The sequence below is a fragment of the Juglans regia genome, chromosome 11, assembly GCF_001411555.2.
Source record: "Juglans regia cultivar Chandler chromosome 11, Walnut 2.0, whole genome shotgun sequence".
NCBI classification, from domain to species: domain Eukaryota; kingdom Viridiplantae; phylum Streptophyta; class Magnoliopsida; order Fagales; family Juglandaceae; genus Juglans; species Juglans regia.
Window position 1 is genome coordinate 18452377 of NC_049911.1, and position 22246 is coordinate 18474622.

The following is a 22246-nucleotide window of genomic DNA, read 5'->3' on the forward strand; positions in this document are numbered from 1 at the left end:
AGACCTATTTTATTTGCTTAGAATAATTGGGTTTATGCCTATGTAAGGGCATGTTGGGAAAGTTATTATTTTATTGAACTAGTGTTAGGGTTACTGTAGCTGAGTTACTGTAGCACCATACTGTAGCCGCGGCACTGTTTACTCAGGGGTATTTTTGGAAGATGGGGTTTTATTTTATTTAGGTTTTAATTAGGTTCTCTTTGTAGCCACATTTTCAGAAGTTTATGAAATTTGATGAATTTATTCATTGTGAGTTGAGTTTATCTCCTCTTGTTCTTAATTGAACTTTTGAACTTATCAAAGGTAAATCACAACCTTTGTGGCGTTCCTCCTTTGTAATCTGGGTTCTTGAGACGGGTTTTTCAACGAGTCTAGATTTTCATATAATCTAGGTTCTTGAAACGAGTTCTCATCGGGTCTAGGTTCTCCATCCACTGACTTGATTTTTGCTTTCTTGAGGAGTTTTGAAATTAATTGTGGGTTCAAGGGATTCTTTTCCTGCGGGTTCATATCAGCAACCTTGTTTTATCCCAACTAGTAATTAGGTCTAAGAAACAAGAACTAGTAAAACACGGAAGGAAAGAAAAAAAACGACATATGAATTAAGAAAATTATACGAATGAAACAGTAACTATAAGACAAGATACCAACTAGAATAATGTATGTAGCCCCTTTGATGATAAGGCTCAAGAAATTTCAGAATTTTTTTTTTTTTTGGCGATTTTTTTTTTCTTTTCTTTTTCACCAACTGATTTGATTACAATCAAGAATAAGCAATTGAGAAAACCCTAAGAATAGAGAAGAACGGCAGCCACCTCTATTTCTTTTTTTTTTTTTTTGTAATCAATCATATAACATTGAAGCCTCATAATTAAATATGCAAGAAATAAAAGATAAAATCAAACCTAATTGGAAACCTTGCACTGAATACCAAATGATATGAACCCGTGGGAATGGATCCCTTGAACCCACAATCAATTTGAAAACTCTCCAAGAAAACCAAAATCAAGTTAAATGATGGAGAATCTTGATCCGATGAGAACTAGTTTCAAGAACCTAGATAATATTAAAATCAAGACCCATTGAAGAACCCGTCTCAAGAACCCAGATTACAAGGAGGAAAGCCACAAAAGTTGTGATTTACCTTTGATAAATTCAAGAGTTCAATCAACAAGAAGAGTAAACTCAACTCACAAATAAAATTCAATATTGTCTAAAGCTTTAAATGAGGCTACAAAGAGTATTTAAACTAAACCTATTTAAAACTCTAGCCAAAATAAAGACCATTTTACCCAAAATGTTCTTGGATGAACAGTGTCATGGAAATAGTACGCGCAGCTATAATAACGCTATAGTAACTTCTTGAAACCCTAGTTCCTCAAAAGTAAGTTTCCAAATAAGCCATTGGCCAAAATACAAGGCCTTCCCGAAAACCCTAGTTCATTAAAAATAAGACGTGTGGCCCAAGCATCTTTAAGCCTACTTATTCTAAACTAATAAAATAAATTATTTAACCAAATTGGAAGTCTCCAATAACAATAGGCCCTATCTCTAAGTCATTTCTTCCACTGCTTGAATCAAGTGGATCAAAGCTAGTTCTCCTTCTGTCAAGCCCATCTTGAGTGTTGGGCTCATGCTAGCTTTATCCCAAGTGGATTGCATCAATCCGTGCATCGTTTCATGATCTTCTTGGCCCATCTTGAACTTGCAAGGGATCTTTAAGAGTAGGCCTACCTTGGTTCTCATCATTTGGTTTCCGACTAAGCATGAACAAAGTAGTAAAAATAAGAGTTATTCTGATTCGCCCCCAGTTGGGACTAGGGCTGTGCATAATGGGCATTCAGCCCGACCCGTTCGAAGGATCTGACATTCCCAACCCGTGAAAAGCGGGTTCATCGGGTCAAAAGTGGAAGACGGGTTTTAGGAAAAATAACCCGTCGAACTAGTCGAATCCGAAAATGTGCTACGAGTAACAAACCATTCCTCTTCTAGATCTGTGCGGTTTAAAGCAGAACCATCAGTGTTAAGGTTACACATCAAAGACCACAAGTGCAATTCTAAGAAGAATTCACCAAACTAAGCAACACACCAATCAAGTTTAAACCCAAAAATCAAGGCAAACGTATACCTCAATGATGGGAACCAAGGTGGGCCTAGTCTTAAAAATATGTTGAAGTTTCAGATGGGCCAAATACAAGTTCATGGGCTTAAATGATGAAGATTCAATTTTGATTCATTTGATAAGCTATGGAAAGGGCAACAACATGACTTAAAGACTTTGGGCACTTGAAGGCTTTCAATTTATTTAATTCATTTAAATGACTTGTTTTATTAGTTTAGAATAATTGAGTGTATTCTATGGGAAGCACTTAAGGGGGGCCTATGCAAGGGTATGTTGGGAAAGTAATTATTTTATTGAACTAAGGTTAGGGTTACTGTAGCTGAGTTACTGTAGTGCCATACTGTAGCCGCGACACTGTTCACTAAGGGGTATTTTTGGAAGATGGGGTATTATTTTGGCTAGGGTTTTAATTAGGTTTTGGTTTAAATACTCTTTGTAGCCACATTTTAATCAGTTTTATGAAATTTGGTGAATTTATTCATTGTGAGTTGAGTTTATCTCCTCTTGTTCTTAATTGAACTTTTGGACTTATCAAAGGTAAATCACAACCTTTGTGGCGTTCCTCCTTTGTAATCTGGGTTCTTGAGACGGGCTCTTCAACGGGTCTAGATTTTCATATAATCTAGGTTCTTGAAATAAGTTCTCATTGGGTCTAGGTTCTCCATCCATTGACTTGATTTTGGTGGGAAGCTTTCAAACTGACTGTGGGTTCGAGGGATTCCATTCCCGCGGATTCATACCATTTGGTATTCAGAGCAAGGTTTCTAATCAAGTATAATTCTATCTTTTATTTCTTGCATATCTAATTCTAGGGCTTCATTGTTCTAGGATTGATTACAAAAAAAAAAAAATAGTGGTGTCTGGCAGATTTCTTCACTATTGTTAGGGTTGCTGAAATTCATTGTTCTAGGGTTTGTATTGGCTGAAATCTCTTGTTCTAGGGGCTGCCATATATCACTTGCCCTAGGATTTTTGAGTTTGTGAAAAGAAAAGAAAGGAAAAGAAAAGAAAAAAATAATAAATAAAAGATGAAGAAAAGAGAAGTATTCAAAGTTGCTACATAGTTACAACAAAGGGAAAGAAAGTATTTGTTGATTGAGCTTTTATCATCATAGGAGCTGATTACATCTTTCTAGTTGGTATCTTATTTTATAATTACTCTTTCCCTCATATAAATTCCTTGAGTCTCGTGTCATTTTATTCATTCCTTGTTTATTTGATCTATATTACTAGTTGGAATAATAAAAGGTTGTATTGTCTTGATTTAGTTCAACTAGTTCTTAAAGAACTTGAGCAGGTAAACTATTGAGGTAAAAGGCAAGAGACTGTGAGACTATTATTGGGAAAAAGCCAATTAAGAGTGAAACACGAGTGGGGTGCCATTATTTGAGTGTAAACACGTAAGCAAGTGTGTGAGGTTTTCCTTTTTACCACTAACATTCTTTTGTGCAGCACCTTATAATGTCTCATCGGAGTAGCTTATCACCAAGGGGGAGAGCAGATAACTCATTCTTTGTGTTGCAGTCCATGCAACAACAGTTTGAGCGGTTGAACTTTGTTCTTGGTGAAGTGAGGGATAGGATGGATCATCAAGAAGCAGCGATTAGATATCTACAAGGTGGGAGAGATAAGAGGCGACATGAGTCTAGTGTTGAAAATGGGTATGAGAAATAAGAGTATCGTGATTCTCTTGTTACTAGGTGTGCACTCAATACACAAATTAAGATGGATAATACAGAGCAGCATAGTGAGAACATTTTTCATACTAGATGCCACATAAACAACAAGATATGTAGTATAATCATTGATTTGAGGAGTTGTATTAATTTTGCTAGCACTACTTTTGTTGAGAAATTGAATTTAAGTACCTTGAAACACCCCTAGACCATATATGTTGCAGTGGTTGAGTGATTGTGGGGAGGTTAGGGTAAATAAGCAAGTGCTAGTTTCTTTTTCAATTGGGAAATATCAGGATATGGTCCTTTGTGATGTAGTACCTATGCATGCTGGTCATATTTTGTTGGAGAAGCCATGACAATATAATAGGAAGCTGATCCATGATGGGTTAACGAACATGTACAGTTTTGAAAATGACGGAAAAACAACCAAACTTGCTCCTTTAACTCCAACACAGGTCCATGGGGATCAATTGAAGCTGAAAAAGTGAGGTTACTCAAAAAGAAAGATTGAAAATGAGAGTGATCAAAAATTGAAGAGTAAACATGAGAGTGATAAAAAGAGAAAAAGTGAAAAGGAGATTGAGCTAAAAAACAAAAGTGAAAGTGAGATTCAGCTGAAAAAGAAGAGTGAAGGTGAAAGTGAAAGTGAAATTGAGCTGAAAAACAAGAGTGAATGTGAGATTGAGAAAAAAAGAAATAATGAGGCTAAATTGGAGAAAGAGGGAAAAATGAGAGAGAAAAAAGAAGAGGTGATGGGAACCAAGATGGGCCTAATCTTCAAGATCATTTGCAACTTCCAGATGGGCCAAGAAGATCAAGGAGACAATGCAATGATTGATGCAATCCACTTGGAACGAGTTTAGCAAGAGCCCAACATTCCAGATGGGGCTTGAAGGATAAAGATCTAGTTTTGATTCATTTGATCAGCTATGGAAGAGGGCAACGACAAGACTTAAAGGCTTTGGGCTCTTGAAGGGTTTCAATTTATTTAATTCATTTAAAGAACTTATTTTATTAGTTTAGAATAATTGAGTTTATTATAGGAAGCACTTAAGGGGGCCTATGCAAGGGCATGTTGGGAAAGTAAATCACAACCTTTGTGGCGTTCCTCCTTTGTAATCTGGGTTCTTGAGACGGGTTCTTCAACGGGTCTAGATTTTAATATAATCTAGGTTCTTGAAACGAGTTCTCATCGGGTCTAGGTTCTCCATCTATTGACTTGATTTTGGCTTTTCTGGAGAGTTTTCAAATTGACTGTGACTTTCTTGGGGAGCTTTCAAATTGACTGTGGTTGCTAAAGAATCAACCACAAAACTTTCCATACCTTGTGTGTCTTTGAATACATGAGGAAAAGTCTCAATACAATCCTCCCATTTAGCATGCATTCTAGTCAACAACTTACCTAGTCCCTTCAAGTGTGTCAAGGACTTATGTTCTTCAAATAAAGGGCGGTTAGCAATTGTCGCACCTGGCACAAAATCAATGAGGTGCACAAAATCAATGTAGTGCTCTATATCCCAAATAGGTGGCAATCCAATAAACACACCATTAAGAATCATGACCTTATATCCCAGCAACAACGAAACAACAACCCTAGACAAAGAGTCGTTAAATTCATTAGTATAAAAGCTTGCCTCAGCATAAAAACTCATTGTTGTCTTTCTGTTTCTCTCTGCAATCTCTCTTTCTTTTTCCTCTTGTGACTCCACTCTTTTTTCTTGACTCTCAACCACCTCTATATTTTCTTTTTCTCTCTCTCTTTCTTTTGATGTTTCGGCCTCATTCTCTTTTTTCGTCTCACTCTCTGTTTTTCTTTCACTCTCCTCTTTTTTTGAACTCTCGGCCTTACAATTGTTTTTCAACTCATTCTCTCTTTTTCTTGAGATTTCAGCCTAACCCAAATCTTTTCCCTTAGGTGGTTTGGTGTTCCCCTTTGTTACAGTTTTATCATTTTTGTCCCACTTTGGTTTCCAAGGAGTACTAGAAACCGAAGTATACCTTGATGTACCCTTTCCTTTTAGCCGCCTCTCCACCTTCATAGCCATGTGCACCGTATCCTCTCACTCCACATAATGTTGCAACTCAACTACATTGGCTATCTCCCTATTCAACCCACTCAAAAATCTTGTCATCGTGGCCTCCCGATCCTCCACTACATTAGCCCGAATCATAGCCAACTCCATCTCCTTATGGTAATCATCTACATTCCTAGACCCTTATGTAAGATTTTGTAGTTTTTGGTAGAGGTCTCTATTGTAGTGGCTAGGTACAAATCTCCGCTTCATGATAGCTTTCAACTCTCTCCATGTTTCTACAGGCCTCTCAAGATTCCTCCTCCTATTGGTTACTAATTGATCCCATTAAACAATCGCATAATCAGTGAACTCAATTACAGCCAACTTCACCTTCTTCTCCTCAGAGTAATTATGACAATCAAACACCAACTCTTTTCTTTTCTCCCACTATAAATAAATTTTAGGGTCAATTCTACTTTGGAATGATGGTATTTTCATTTTGATGCTCCCAAGGTTCTTATCTACTTCATCTCGACCCCCTGAGTTTGCCCTAAGTCCCCTTCCACGCCTAACCCCTCTATGTCCACCCAATCCAACTTCAGAGCCTTCCTCATCCTCACCATACTCTCCATTCTCAATACTAGGCACACGTCGCCTCCTATCTCTCTCTCACCTTGCAAATTTCTAATCATTGCTTCTTGATGATCCATACTAACCCTCACTTCACCCAACACCAAGTTCAACCGCTCAAACTGTTGTTGCATGGCTTGCAATACAAATGATGAGTTATCTGCCATCCCCTTTTGATAGGAACCAAGGTGGGCCTACTCTTAAAGATCCTTTGCAAGTTCCAGATGGGCCAATTACAAGATCAAGGGCCAAGAAGATCAAGGAAGCAATGCAAGGATTGGTGCAATCCACCTGGGATGAAGCCAGCAAGAGCCCAACACTGAAGATGGGTCTGAAAGAAGAAGAACCAGTTTTGATCCACTTTATTCAAGCTGTGGAAGACATGACTTAAACATACGGCCTATCGTTATTGGAGGCTTCCAATTTGGTTAAATGATTTATTTTATTAGTTTAGAATAAGTGGGCTTGAAGATGCTTGGCTCACATGTCTTATTTCTTTTGAACTATGTTTTTGGGAAGGCCTTGTATTTTGGCCAAGGGCTTATTTGGAAAATTACATTTTAGGAACTAGGGTTTCATCAATTTACTGTTGGGGTTACTGTAGCCGCGCGTACTGTAGCCGGTACTGTTCATCAAGGGTAATTTTGGGTAAAAGGGGCATTATTTTGGCTAGGGTTTTGATTAGGTTTGGCTTTAAAAACTCTTTGTAGCCTCATTTGAGAGTTAGACAATATTGAATTTTATTTGTGAGTTGAGTTTTCTCCTCTTGTTCTTGATTGAACTCTTGAACTTATCAAAGGTAAATCACAACCTTTGTGGCGTTCCTCCTTTGTAATCTGGGTTCTTGAGACGGGTTCTTCAACGGGTCTAGATTTTAATATAATCTAGGTTCTTGAAACGAGTTCTCATCGGGTCTAGATTCTCCATCCTTGACTTGATTTTGGCTTTCTTGGGGAGTTTTCAAATTGATTGTGGGTTCAAGGGAATTCATTCCCCCCTGGTGAAGCCAAAAAAATCCCCCTTTTCTTACGTCTACCCAAAACAAAAAGGTAGTCAAAGTCAATTCAAACTCATCATCTCACGTGTTGCCTTCAACTTCCCCTTCAAAATCTCTACCTTGCATCTAAAATAGAAACTCCAAACAAATCTGCTCCTTCATGTCCGTGTTTCATTTCAGGCTTCTAAAGCCAAACCACGTACGTGTATTTTGAGAGGGATAAAGCCCAAAAACTACTGAGTGTTGGGTCCTGCGTACAATCCTTTAATTCAAATAAGAGCCGTATTTGATGGGAACCAAGGCCACGGGTTCATATCAGTATTGTATGTTGATTCCTTGACCTATATATATGTTGTTGTGCATTTTACTACATGCGACTGCCATCAAAATAAAAGAAAATGTAAAAGCCGAATAGTAAAGTTCCAAAAATGTTAAGTGTAAAGCTCAATTGTAAATTATCTCTTGCCAACCAATAATGCAATATTTGAGATTTAAAATATCATAAAATCATGCTCAAATATATCTCTGTGTGAATAGATATTATATTCAATAATATAAATTATATCTAATTATTTCTATTCACATTTTAGCATTTTAATCCAATTATAGAGTATTTCAAGTACACTTTCGTACATTCATCAAGGACTTGCCACGTAAGGGGTACATGTAAAACAAATGTGAGGCGCAGAGTAGGGGATCTTGAATCGAGATCCCCTCGACAGCCCCCTCTCTCTGCTCTCACTCTCTCTTTGAGAAACCGAAATCCCTAACCTCTCTCTCTCTCCTTCCCTCTCGTGGCCTGAAGACCTGCAACTTTACCTATCGAAATTTGAAAGTAAAATGGTCTACTCTCACTGTCCAAGATCAAAATTGAAATCCTTAGCTCGACAACACGTTTACGTCCGTGATTGACTCAAAATCACACTCTCTAGCCTGCACTTTTCCATTCTATGAGACTCGGCCTTGCTCTTCAATCGCCGAATCCACATTTTGTACAGCTGGAGTTCCTCTATCACCTTGGATAATTCCACTAATCTTTTCCTTGTCTGAAACACATTGTACTCCAAACTCTGAAGCTCCTCCATAGTCTTCCATAGCTCACTGGACCTAACCCAGAAATCATTTGATGTCAGAGTATGGATTTCTTCAAATGCTCGATCCCACCCGGCCATCAAACTCTTCCTTACCACTTCAGAGTAGCTCCGAAGCTGAAGAAAGTGAGGAATGTGAGGGATGCCTTTCAGAATTCGCAAAATGGGTATCAGTGGTAAACATGGAGACAAAACAGATTCAGAAGTTTCTTCCATTTTCATATATGTCTCGATCTCTTTCTGAATTGCTTGCTGACTTGGTTGAGCGTCTTTCCGTGAATTTTCTGCGTGATTTGAGCTCAATGGCATGACCTTTTTATCTCAAGACCAGCAACTTTATCCTCACAGCAATACTTTATCCTCACAGATTCATCTCTTCCCCTTTACATAAAACAAGCCACATGATTTGCACAAAAACAAAAATTTTAATCAACCGCACAATGTTATATAAATTTGAAGCATTGTCACAGAAACTTATAGTTTTCATTTTTTTCATCGATGTAGATGGAAGTTAATGATACAAGTATCACTTTCTGGGAATTTTTCGGTGGGAATGAGAGAAAAAAATTATGGAATTTTTCGGTGGGAATGAGAGAAAAAAATTATGGAATTTTTCGGTGGGAAGCGCTGCCTGTTCAACTCACATTTGCTTCCTTGAAATACAAGTCAAACAAGTTTTTAGCTAGTGAATTGAACAAGTAAAAGAGACAGAGAGAGTAGTGGGCTTCGACAAAATCAAGAGAGAGAGAGAGAGAGGATGGAGAAGGGGGTGGGTTTCGACAGAGTAGTGACCCATTTCTTTTTCCTCTGCAACGCATCTTACTAGTGAGAAGATGTGTATCCCACGTGGCCCACTATGATTGGTTTCTGTTATTTGAAGAACAACAGACCTGTATGAAGTTATTCTCTTTAACTAACTATATAAGTTATAGTTATATAAAATATATATGATGAATGTATAAATATATATATATATATATATTATAGTATATGTATAATATCGGAGTCGAAATCAGAACTAGAGCGGAGTCAAATTCAAAGTCAGATTTTCAAATTTTTACCTGGCATACTTTCCTCATGGGTTCTGTTTCAAGCATATTTTTTAATTTTAATGTTTATGGCCCAATTGAGTCAGACTTTGGAAGTGTGTCTGTAACATTTTTCCAACATCCTCTGGTTCTCTTGATGTACAATGATGGCGGATATATAATTTCAACTCGAGTTTCTAGATGATAATTTTTCTTTTAGTTGAACTTTAGATAATAAAATGAGATTAGATGAAATAATTTTAAATGAAAGTTAAATAACATATTGTTAAAATATTAGTTTTTAATATTATTATTATTTTAAAATTTAAAAAAATTTAATTATTTATTATATTGTGTAAAAATTTAATTTTAAATGATGAAATAAGATGAGTTGGATTGATTCTTGAATCCAAACCGGGTCTTAAAATAAAAATTAAAAATGCTCTTCATCGATTATCTTATTAATTCATTCTTAAAAATTTGTGAGTCCTGGGCGGATAGACAGCCGGGTATGCAGCATAAACCCTTGGACGGATAGGCAGGCAGGTGCCAACATACCTAGATACTGCCAATAATCCGTCCATACAGGCAGATATCTGCCCGGGGCAAAGCTGGATGCAGTGGGTAAGCATGCAACCTCATTTGCAACCTGGATCCATGTACGGATTTTGCCAGATACCCACTTCCACATCTTATGAATTACCAGGAGCCATCCTGAAGGCTTCCCAACTGCGAGATTGGGATCCCACAAAAGATGGGGCCCAATTGACAGCATAGTTTGCTGAGAAGAAAAACATAGAATATTAATTGTGACAAAAAATTCAATCCTCATCACTCCAAACTCCAAAGAATTGCTGGGTACATATATTCATCTTCAATCACACGGTCCATTCGGACACAATGAAAAAGCTGCTAAAACTGAACAAGGAAATCAGTTTCATTATTAACAATTTTCTTCATATAGGTTAGAAATGGTTTTGTGTATCATGATTCGTGTCTAACATAAAGCAGTGGGTGAAGTTTACCTTCGGATGGCATTCCTTGTTGAGTAAAACCATTTACTGAATATAGCGTACACAATCCACCTCGGACCAAATTTCAATACCATGAAAGTAAGTCACCAAGAATACAGCCAAATGTACGTAGGAATGCAAACTCCAACTTAGATTAGCGTCGAACATACCTTTCAAACACATACTTGAGAAAACATAAGCACCAAATTACGTCTCCATCACGGGAATAACAGCTCCAGCTCCAACTCCACTAGACATGTAATTAAAAACATAATTATCATTTCCCTACATATGTCTAAACACTGATCTAGACGAGAACACATTTCAAATCCATATGCTCCACAGCAAGGATCTAGTACCGATCATAACGCCTGAAACGACAACAGTAAGTAATCAGATAAAAAGGCCATAGAAAGTTTCCACGTATAGGCAAGTGGAAACCATACATCTCTAATGGAATACGCCCAGGTTTCTAAAACTTTTTATTAGTAACTCGTGCAGAAAACGACTCATTTATGATTAGAGACTGCCTTGGACTGTTTTATGACCACGATGAGTTCATCCAGTTAATCCATGGGCATCTGGTGCGACCACCAGGCCATGAACAAGGTTTGTGGACCACAACTTACAAGGAACTATGGGGATCATAGTAAAGTACCTGTGGCGATCATAGTCCCTGGAACGCTCCCTTGACCGTGACCGTGACCTGCGGCGACTTCTTGAATCATAACTGCGGGAGCGATCTACGTCTCTATCACGCTCCCGATCGTATCCACGTTCACGATCATAATGCCTATCACGATCTCTGCTCCTACGATCATGATCCCTTCCTCGGTCACGGCTATCTCCTTGTTCCCGGTCCTTACTAGGCTCCCTGTCTCTGTCCCTGCTGCGTTCTTTTGATCTACAAATCAAACAATTGGAGGGAAAAGAACAATATTCAGTTAGAAATTTAGGGACAAAATAGAAATATAATATATATAACTTTAAAAAAATAGATAATGAAATATACCTTCTATCATCCCGATCAACCTTTCGGCCCTTTTCTTTCTCTTCCTGACAAATTAATTACCCATAAAAATACAATAAACTCCCACTTTTGAATGATACAAGTCTAATTATATTGAAAAAGAACTAGATCCAGAGATATAGCAAGCCATAAGAAAAAGCAAAGCTGCTTCGACACATTATCTGGCGCCACAAAGTGATTAAAAATGTACCTTCCTTTATCCATTTCCCCTATCCTGTTCAATAATTGGTAAAGTCTATAAGCTCTGAAAATAAATGCCATACAAATTTGTGGTGTCCATTTTCTCCTATTGTAAAATGGGGGGGCAGTCACTTCCACAAACTGAAACTGGTTTTCTTTTATAGCAATATCTCAAAAACTAAAATAAAATTGCACTTACATATCACCACACTAATGCAGCACCGCTGTACCAACCACCAGCCTCTATAATAAAAGTTAACTCTCCTCAGGAAGGCCAGTGCTCATTGCATGCAGCACAGAGAGCAATGAGACAGTGCGTAGGGTTGGTGATGGAAGCAATCACCCATTTTTTAAAATAGTATTACCACATTGGATCGAGAGAGGTCAAAGGCGGGGCATGAAAGTGCATCAACATAAAACAGAACACCATTCACAACTGAAAACCGCAACTGCTTGTCACCTTCTATAAAGTTAACAATGTTGTCACCCAGGATGTTGTTTGCACAATATTATGAAAATTATTCAAAGGCCAGAAAAACTAGTTGGCAAAAATAGCACAACCACCCAACACGCTTCTTGATTTTAGAACCCTTCTTTACAGCAAGCCTCTTGATCAAGGCCAACAGCACCTTTTACAACGGTCAGGGACCCTCTGGGCCATTGAATTTCTTTTTTTTTTTTACTTTTTTCTAGTTGCCTTCACAACCATTATTTTGCAGAAGCCAGTTTTCTAGTATTGAACTACTGTATACATACATGCTTACATATATATAGATTAACATTCAAGACGAGTGAAACTATATATTAATATTATGCCACTTGATAATTCTAAATTACATAAGTACATTGAAAATCCAACTGCTAGATTACATCCCACTACACTTGTGATATATATTTCTAGCAAATCCACGTCTTTAATGGTTGTTTCAAAACCCAGGGGTATCAGTCCACATCCAACATGTCCTGATCATTAAAAACCAAATTGGAGTCGACAATTTGTTGGGAATTTTCCATGCTGGTCTTAAAAACTAGATGATAATAAAAAAAAAATGTACGAAAATATCTTTAAAACAGAGTCATCCCTTCACTGAAGTTAGAAAAACTCACAGATGGAACACTAACTGAGAATCTCTATAGAAGAATGTCAAACATTATACCAGCACCTGAACCAACATATTCAGAATACCCACTTAATGATATTTCGAAAGACAAAATAGGTAAAACAATAGATACATCACATTGATTACTACAGCATCAGTTTGGTTATTCGCTTTTGACATTTATTTTGCTAAAAAAAAAAAACTATCTGACATCTGTTTTGACACTTAGATCTTTAGATAAAATCAATCATCTGCTACCATTACTACCTCCTACTACAAATAGTGATGGTGGCAATAATAAAATAGGATAAGAATGCCAGAATATGTATTACCTTAAGCTCTGCTAACTTCTCTCGGATTTGCATATAGCCTAAATGAAGCTTCCCACCAAAATGATCAGCTAAACGGCGGTCACTGAAAATAACAAGAAAAATAAAACTGGTCTGCGCACCTAACATATTCAAAAGCTTCGACAAAAATATACATTTACAGCACAGTTGCCTGATAATTTTCTAGCTAATAATAGCATGATCTGCAAGCATAAAACAGAAAAAGACGCACATTCTTTAGCTGCAAAAGTATTCCTCGTAAAACTGGGCCCAAGAGCCTGCTGGTGACAAGGAGGTATACTTGTCGGGTCAAAAGCTGAATTGTAATCCCCAATTACCATCTCTATGTTTTTCTAAGAAAACATACAAAAATACAGTAAAAATTAAGAATACAAGATCGAATATTACCTGTCATAAACACTCAAAAATGCTCCACAAATGTCACAAACACGTAACTTCTGATCAGTCTGACATAACATCAGGATTGACAAAAATTAGGCTTTCAGAGCAAATTATGCTTTTATTGATAAGTATTTCTGAGCTAATTAATAAACAAGGATATCTTTTTTATCAATTAATGATTAGGTAAAGATTAGATGAAAAAGTTGAAAATTTGAATTAATAAACAAGGATATTAATGGACTTTTTAAAAAATTGAACAAAATTATAAAAAAATGTTAAACAATAACAGTCATTTAAATTAACAGTCCAATTTTTTTTTCTAAACATGGATATTTTGCACATCAAATGTATTAAAAACAAATCTGAAACACATGCTCACAATGCCGCTGTTTTGATCAATAAAGGTGTTTGCCTAGGAGCATGTTGGTTATGACATAGCATATGGACAATCTCTCTCTCTCTCCCTCTCTCTCTCTACTTAATATCTGTGCAGTTCAACTATAGTTTTCTGTACACCTAAGAGCACTCTCATTGGATTAGCTAAACTTAAAGGACATTTTTTATGAATGTAAGAGAAATTTGACTTATAGCTATTCCATTCACATAAATCTCCACATTGGAATAGCTATTTTTTCATTATATAATAATAAAATAATATAAGATGAATTTGATTTTAATTATTCACATCAAATCTCCACATTAGATTATACATTTATTTATTATATAGTAATGAATAACTAATAATTTCAAAAATATTTAATTTTTTTAATTATTAATTTATTTTATTTTATCATATTTTACTATTCTACCTATTATATATTAATTAATAATCATATTCTTATTAAATTAATATATCACTAACTCAAATTAATATATCAATTTCAAAAATATTTTAATTTTTTTAATTATGAAATTATTTTATTTTATCAAATTTTACTATTCATAATATTATATATTAATTAGTAATCATATTCTAATTAAATTATGAATTAAAAATAGAAATTAAAAAGACATTGATGGAGATCTCGGGAGAGAGAAACAAATTATACAAAATAGATTTGATGAATAAACAATGTCTTTCAAATTTGGAAATAACTTTAGAAGTTACTGTAGCTATATTCCAAATATTTGGAATATAGCTATTCCAATGTGATACATTTTATGGTTCAATAGCTAAATTCTCATTGAATTTAGCTTTTCGCTAATCCAATGAGAGTGCTCTAAAAGAACACTATCCAAAAATAGATAAATAAGCAAAGGTAAAATGGACTTACAATGCGAACATCAGCAGCAGTGTACTTGGAGGAATCCAAAGCAGGCTCCTGCCGAGCAGGTAGCTGAGATCAAAATAACAAAACTACTAGAATAAGAAGCAAAAAGAAAAGAAAACAATGGAAGCTACAAAGGCTTTAAAACAGCACAATGTGACAATTACATAAAATAACACTACAAGAACACAAAGCAGAAGACCTCATCATAAAACAAGCCCATAAACCCTTTTTTTTTTTAGAAAACATGCCCATAAACCTAAAAAACACTTTTTTATTTTTAACAAAAAAAGAACCTTCTTAAGAGCTTCAGCCTCTTCCAATGCCTTTTGTGCCTCTTCAACCAAACCCTGCTCACCTGAAAAGGTTACAAAACTTCAAGAAATATCCACAAGTTGATTCCTAGAACAAAAATTAAAATTAAAATCATACAAAATAAAGCATTCAGTTACATTTCTTCATGCCAAAATCCACAACACAACCAAGATTCTCATGGTAACTTAAACCAACCTAAAAAAGTCTCATGCCATGTCACTTCCAGTTATAATTCAAATCTGTTTACAGCCAGCCATATTATTTAAGTTCCTAGACACCACCCTTCACCTTGTTCTTACAAGTAAAGGATAAGCCGTTTTGAGATACTTCTTAGTGGCGAATACAATTTAGAGTATGTTTCAAGAATACTTTGCTTAAACCAAAGTGTATTGTTGTATAGAACAGAATGATCACCACATCTTCCAGTTGGGGCTAATAGGGCCTCTATAGATTCAGAAATATAACAGGAGGATCAAAAGTGACAATAATGGTACTGAAAGGAACCACCTGAGAGAGAGAGAGAGAGAGAGAGAGAGAGAAGGGGCAAAAATCGAAATGAAGGAATTTTGAAAAATTGGTCGTGAAAAAACAGGAAAAAGAAAGAAAAAATAAATGGAAAATAAAAGGAGAGGCCTACTAAAGAGTTGCAAGAATTTTTCCTTTGTTTTTTTTAATTAAAGCCACTTGATGAAAAGTTTTTAACCTATTTGGACGAGATATTTGAATTTGGCCAACAAGTAGGTATTCACAAAAATAATTTCTACTTACACATCCAGTAAAGGTAAGTTTGAAATCCCATATAACATGTGGAAATGACAAGTACTAACAGATATTGGACAAAATGATTTAGTTGAAAACAAAGTATAAAGATCAATTACCAAACACAATAGTGGTTGCATAAACTAACCCCCAGCCCCACCCTAGAAAAGATGAGATCAATAGCAGCAGTTACCAAACATGTAAAAACACAAAAGTATGACACTTTCACCAACAAGTTTGAAAGGTCCTTTTCTTTTAATAGAAAACCATATTAACAAAGGTAGAGGAATAATGGAAAAGAAACAATGTACCTGTCATGTTAAACTATGACAATACACACCAAAAAAGAGTGCCACAAACAATCGCATAGCACATATATAAGATCCAAATTCCAACCGCAATGGAGTGTGACCATAACCGAATAAATTTGAGTATTAGTGACTTACCAAGATCCTCTGCTTTCTTCAACTTTTCATTTATCATTTCCTGTGTACGAGGATCAGGTGTAACTACAGGCAAGGGTGCCAAAGGTGGTGGGTTTGGCAGGGGTTGAGGCAAAGATGCCCTATCTTTATTGAATGCATCCAAAAGAAGCATGGACTGTCACCACAACAGAAGAAAGACACATATGAAAGTCATAATATATGTCCAAAGAAGGAAAAGGAATTCATGGAACTTCTACCAATGGATCAACATGACAGAACGACAGATGAGAACAACAAAACAATAAAAATCACAGCAGACAAATAAAATGTCTCAGATAGCAATCATCACCTGTTTGTCCGCTCTTTTGGTTCTTAGTTCCTCTACCACCTCCAAAGCTCGAATTTTAAGATCTGTTTTGCCTTCAAGATCTGCATATTTCACATCAGTTTTTTATTAATAAGTTACTAATGACTAATAAACAAATTTAAGTTAACATCTGATGCATATAACTTTTTTTTTGTACGTAACATCTGGTGCATATAACTTATATTTCCTCATCTTGAAAAATCAGATATCGAACTTTCTCCATGTATAAAGCCACTTAAGATAGAGTCAACAATTTTTCCATTAACAGTGTCGTAAATTAAACAAGTTCCAATCTCCATCCATTGCGTAAGTGGGAAGGAGATTGCATTTGTCCAAAAAAACCCAGAACTGACTACAGGATGCATATAAATACACGATAGAATAATAAGAATTAAGCTAATGTTGATAGTCTCTTTCTAGGAAATCACAAAAATAGTAACCCTAAACTAAGCATTTCACTTCCTGTCGTGAGATTTGAGTTACTTGCAAGAACTGAATGGTTCTTTCTTTTATCCTGATTATCCGCATTGGTTCAACTTTTTAACTATTTTTTCCAGTAGTGAGCAAAAGTATGACTGGCAACATCAAAATTCAGGTACTATGAAAAATCTAATTTATAGCCCACACAAAATACTGAGTGCTCAATCAAATCTGTATATGCATACATACTTGTATGTTTGCGTGTATAATTTTATACCCATTCATAATCAAAAGCTCCCTATAACTAAAAAAAAAAAATCAACATCTCGGCAAGTACCAGCAGAGACTATACACATTCTGTACACATTACCATATTGATCAGCTTCTTTCAACTTCTCTTTGATCTGCTTGGATAGCTCAAGCACCTCAGATGTCTGCAATTTCAACAAAAACCAATTTATGAATTTTAAATTCACCGAATGAAAATTTATAACATATGAATTGAAAGAGTCAACCATCACCTGTGTAACTTCTGAGACAGAAATTGCTATAGCAGCTTTTGCATCCTCAGCCTCAAGGCGCCTAAGAGCTCTAGTGATCTTCCTATCGCACTCAAGAATGAGCCTATCGATGACATCCTCCAAATCTCTATCATAGTTGTCAGTCCCTTTTGCTTTGGATTCCTCGTATCTAAAAATAGTTAATCCCAACTATAGAAAAAATTCAAAATCCACAACATTTACATGCCATTGGATCACATCCACTTAAAAAAAAAAACTCTTTTGAATCGCTAATTAAGTAGCTATTAATTCCAGCAACCTCTTGGTAATCTTAAAACATGACTTATGAGGCTTTTTTATAAGTAAAATAACAAAATGACTTAAGAGGATTTTGAAGCTTAAGCCCTAGTGCATGGCAAGGTTCAACAGAAAAGCAAAAATGTAGGTCCCCAAGAGCTTATCTCTTAGTAAGTGAAGTAAGGCACACGGAGTAATTTCTTCTGCACACTTAAAAATGGCCTAGAGCAAGAAAACTTACAAGTGCAAGACAATTAAGCTTAACCATAAAAATTCTAGTTCGACCTCTATCACATATTATGCAATTAAATTATTTTGTATTACCTTTTCAGTACAAATTCGCAAGTACAAAACAGGGGAAAATGAATTCTTCAACAGGATAAAAAGAAAATGCAAGACCATCTAGACCACAAAGGCATGACTTAAAACTATAATAATGAATGATAATTTTCAGTGTCCACAGCTTGCCACCGACTCAATGGCATTCACTTTAATTGGAAAAAAAAAAACACTGAAACACAACAGGGGAAAAGCGAATTCTTCAACAAGATAAATAGAAAATACAAGACCATCTAGACCACAGAGGCATTCCAGAGGCTTGACTTAAAACTATAATAATGAATGATAATTTTCAGTGTCCACAGCTTGCCACTGACTCAATGGCGTTCATTTTAATTAGAAAAAAAAAAACACCGAAACACATCATTCCCTAAAAGTATAAGGATACTCTTTCCTCAGCTGCAAGGAGTGGACCTTTGGGCAGGGACCCATATCCATTTTCTGGAAAAAAGGAAAAGAAAAAATGATTTTAGAGAGTTAGAAGTGGTCAAATTAATTATCAATAAACAGATGAATAGCACACATAGCAAGAATGCAATACCCCTTAATAACATAGAGTGTATGCATTAACACCAGAATAACCAAGTTTCTCCTTGATTTAAAAAGATAAGTGGAAAGGAATTCACTGTAAATCAATTTATGGATAAAAATAAAGTCCAAAAAAATTTCCTATCCCTGTCATGATACATGATGACTAAACATAAGATATTCGCAGTAAAGAAAAATTGACCCAGTACTTAAAAAGTTACCAACAGACATGTCAATACTAAATCCTCCCACTGCTACATCATCATATGTCTTTGTATAGACTGTTGTTACATAAAGAAAAACCAAAGCTGCCTGTTCCAAAAGAAAACCAGCAATTGCTATGAGAAAATCACTACCAACCAGTCTGACAACACAAACAGATCTTCTTGCCCACCTTGAGGTGCACTTCATCCACCAAAAACCGTGTGCTGAAATCTAAACCCATTAAACCTTGGGTGGCAATCTCTACAATAAGGATTGGCAGAAATAAGCAGAAGCAACCGTTCCCCCACCAAAAAAACCAAAGAGAGAGCAAGAAAGGTGAAGTGAGATATGCATCCAAGTGGTATTGCATATCAAGTGAGAGAGCATGATAATGCCTTCATGCCAATCTCATTCAACAAGCCCAGCAATAGGTATTACACAGCCTAGTGTCAAGTCAGACACATCTTTTGTAGAATTCATTGAAAAAAGGAGAGAAAGCCTCTACTACTGTTGCCAATTCAGACAAGTTGAAATTTCTACGTCTCAATACTCATGACTATCTTTTGCATGTGGCTTCTTTCATATAATATTGTGCACGTACCCTCCCACAAACCTGGTGCATCTATAGACTTCAGTTCCTTTGCCAACTATTATAAAACTCACGCTTTCCATGTGTTACTTCTCTGTTTCCTCGAACATAGAGACCAAAACAAGGAAAAAGCATAAACACTCCATTTCTGTTTTCTTTTCTCTTACTTTTATACAAATTCTCAGTCTGTTGCCCAAATCTTTGCAGTATCCAACGAGTCCAATCAAACTCCAAAAAAACAATTATCTTCTCCTTTCCACAAATTTACTAAAACCATATACTTCTTCCATCAACAAAAATTATCTTAAGATGATAACCTAAGGGAAACATATCAGAACTTTCTTCATCAGTTCCAAAAATTCCTCCCCCCAACCAAAAATAAAAAATAAAAAAAAGTCTCAACTTTATGAGGGAACCAAAAGGGAGAAACCATCCCCATACAAAACCAAGCAGTCCTTGCAGCTACAACAATTGCCTTAAGCTCAAATACTTTGAAAATATTAGAAATTCAAAGGGATTAAACAAACAAATTTACTCTAATATAAACTCGCGAATTCTATCGTCAGTCTTTCGTTTCATCACTTAACAACTCCCATTCAATAAAGAATTTCGGTATAAAAACCCTACTATACTTTTTCTTTTACTTCATCAAGGTTTCTTGCGACCCTAATCGTCTCGTTCCCAAACTTTCACAGGAACCAATCAGGTCAAGTAAACTCCAAAAATACCATAATATAGATGTAGACTCAAAAATCAAACTTGTCCTCCATTCCTCAGATTTCTCGGCAAAAAAAAAAAAAAAAACTGTTCTACAGTCGCAACAATTAAATTAAGCCTTACGGATTTAAAAAAGATTAGGGCTTCCTTAATTCAGGGAACAAATTTAACAAATTAAAATACATTTTGGAAATAAAGATAAAATCTATTAAATATTACCGTCAATTGGAAGAGCTCGTGAGGGCAAAGGCCGACGAGGTAAAGGCGGCACACGTCGCGATCGTAGTACTTGCGGTTCACCTCCCGAACGTCGCCGTTCCGGTTCGCCCCCATCAGCACGTCTAGCTGCTTCCTTATCGCATCCATGACGTACCCTCTCAGCCTCTGTCGTTCTCTCTCTCCCTCGAGCTCTCGAGTCAGAGTGAGATTTGTAGGGCTTTTGCTTTAGGGAAAAAGGGCGCCGATCGAGGGTTTGATAGATTGCCAGATTACCTATTCACGAGGATGTTCGTGTTTTCTTATATGCCCTTGCATTTTTATGTACTAGTTGGAGTGCCCGGTTACATGAACTGGATATGATTTGAATAAAATATAATAAATATATATAATCAAATATAATATATATATATATATATATATGGTTTTTATTTTCTCATATATTGGTTACATCAACAGGAGATAATTTGAATAATAAAATAGTTATTATACACAGCAGACTTAGATCACATTTGGAACTTAGATTGAATTGAGATCAATTTAATTTAATCTAATTTTTAGTTCAGTCTAATATTTAAATATTTAACTCTTTTTTTTTATAAGTAAAAATAACATCTAACTTTCAAATTACTAAATTTATCTTAATTTAAAATCTCTTTACGAGTGGACCTACAACTTTTTTCAACTCAACACATTTTATACGCGATCACATTTGGAACTTAGATTGAACTGAGATCAATTTAATTTAGTCTAATTTTTAGTTCAGTCTAATATTCAAATATCTAACTCTTTTTTTTATAAGTAAAAATAACATCTAACTTTCAAATTATTAAACTCTTCTTAATTTAAAATCTCTTTACACGTGGACCTACAACTTTTTTCAACTCAACACATTTTATACGCGGAACCTACAACCATTTTCAGCTTCCTATAAATACATCTAAACTCTAAATACTTGTTTGGAGAGTGAGATGAGATGAAAATTTTATGAATAGTAATAAAATAGTTTGTGAATAGTAGTGAGATAATTTGAATTTAGTATCTTTTAGATTTTAGGAATGAATAGAGAAAAAATTGAATAAAAAATATTATAAAGTTAAAATATTATAATAATATAGTTTTATAATATTATTTTTGTTAAGAGATTTGAAAAAGTTACAATTATTTTTTATTTTTTATTTGAAAGTTTGAAAAATTATAATGATTAGTTTGAAAATTTTGTATTTGAATTATGTTTAGGAATAAGATGAGATCAGATGAGAATTTTATGTCTGATCTCATTTCATATCATCCCATCAGATGAGAATTTTGTGTCTCATCTAAGGTCCCAAACATATCTGATTTAGGAGGATTCTACAAAACTCACTCAATCATCTCAACTTAGTATTTTTTATAAATAATTCAATTCAACTCAATATCCAAATGGGACCTTACATTACATATTTGCTTACACGAATCTTTATTTTTTATTTTTTTTTATTTTTTTCTCAACAGGTATGTAGTGTAAGATTGTTGAATAGAATTTTTTATAATAAAATATAGAAAATACTGAAATAATAAAAGCCAAAAAGGGGTGACCGATGCCATATATTTGGCTATTTTATTTTTTAAATTCACCCCCTTCTGTCAACACTCATAATATTATATATATATATATATATATATATATATATTATGAGTATTATG

General features: G+C 35.2%; 1 protein-coding gene across 2 annotated transcripts; it reads right to left on the minus strand.

Moving 5' to 3' along the window:
• Nucleotides 1-10606: 10606 nt before the first annotated feature.
• On the minus strand, nt 10607-20919 carry LOC108997269 (putative RNA-binding protein Luc7-like 2). Of its 2 annotated transcripts, none has more exons than XM_018973463.2 (13): nt 20564-20919; nt 18695-18747; nt 17692-17860; nt 17541-17604; nt 16733-16812; nt 16405-16558; nt 15181-15242; nt 14891-14953; nt 13623-13681; nt 13218-13299; nt 11588-11631; nt 11234-11479; nt 10607-10946 (listed from the first exon to the last, which is right to left on the minus strand). In XM_018973463.2, exons 1-13 carry the CDS (start codon nt 20708-20710, stop codon nt 10928-10930), a joined length of 1242 nt encoding a protein of 413 aa, XP_018829008.1. In that variant the 5' UTR covers nt 20711-20919; the 3' UTR covers nt 10607-10927. The 2 variants fall into 2 exon arrangements, with proteins under 2 accessions (XP_018829008.1, XP_035551640.1); XM_035695747.1 differs by having other exon boundaries at nt 14891-14938; nt 20564-20898.
• Nucleotides 20920-22246: the final 1327 nt, after the last annotated feature.

Coding starts and splice junctions, on each gene's coding strand:
- LOC108997269 (XM_018973463.2), bottom strand. CDS start 20,710: ATGGATGCGATAAGGAAGCAGCTAGACGTGCTGATGGGGGCGAACCGG. Junction 13,682..14,890: donor CTGCTGCTGATGTTCGCATT/GTAAGTCCATTT, acceptor ATGTTATGTCAG/ACTGATCAGAAGTTACGTGT. Junction 13,300..13,622: donor TTTTTGAGTGTTTATGACAG/GTAATATTCGAT, acceptor TGTTATTTTCAG/TGACCGCCGTTTAGCTGATC.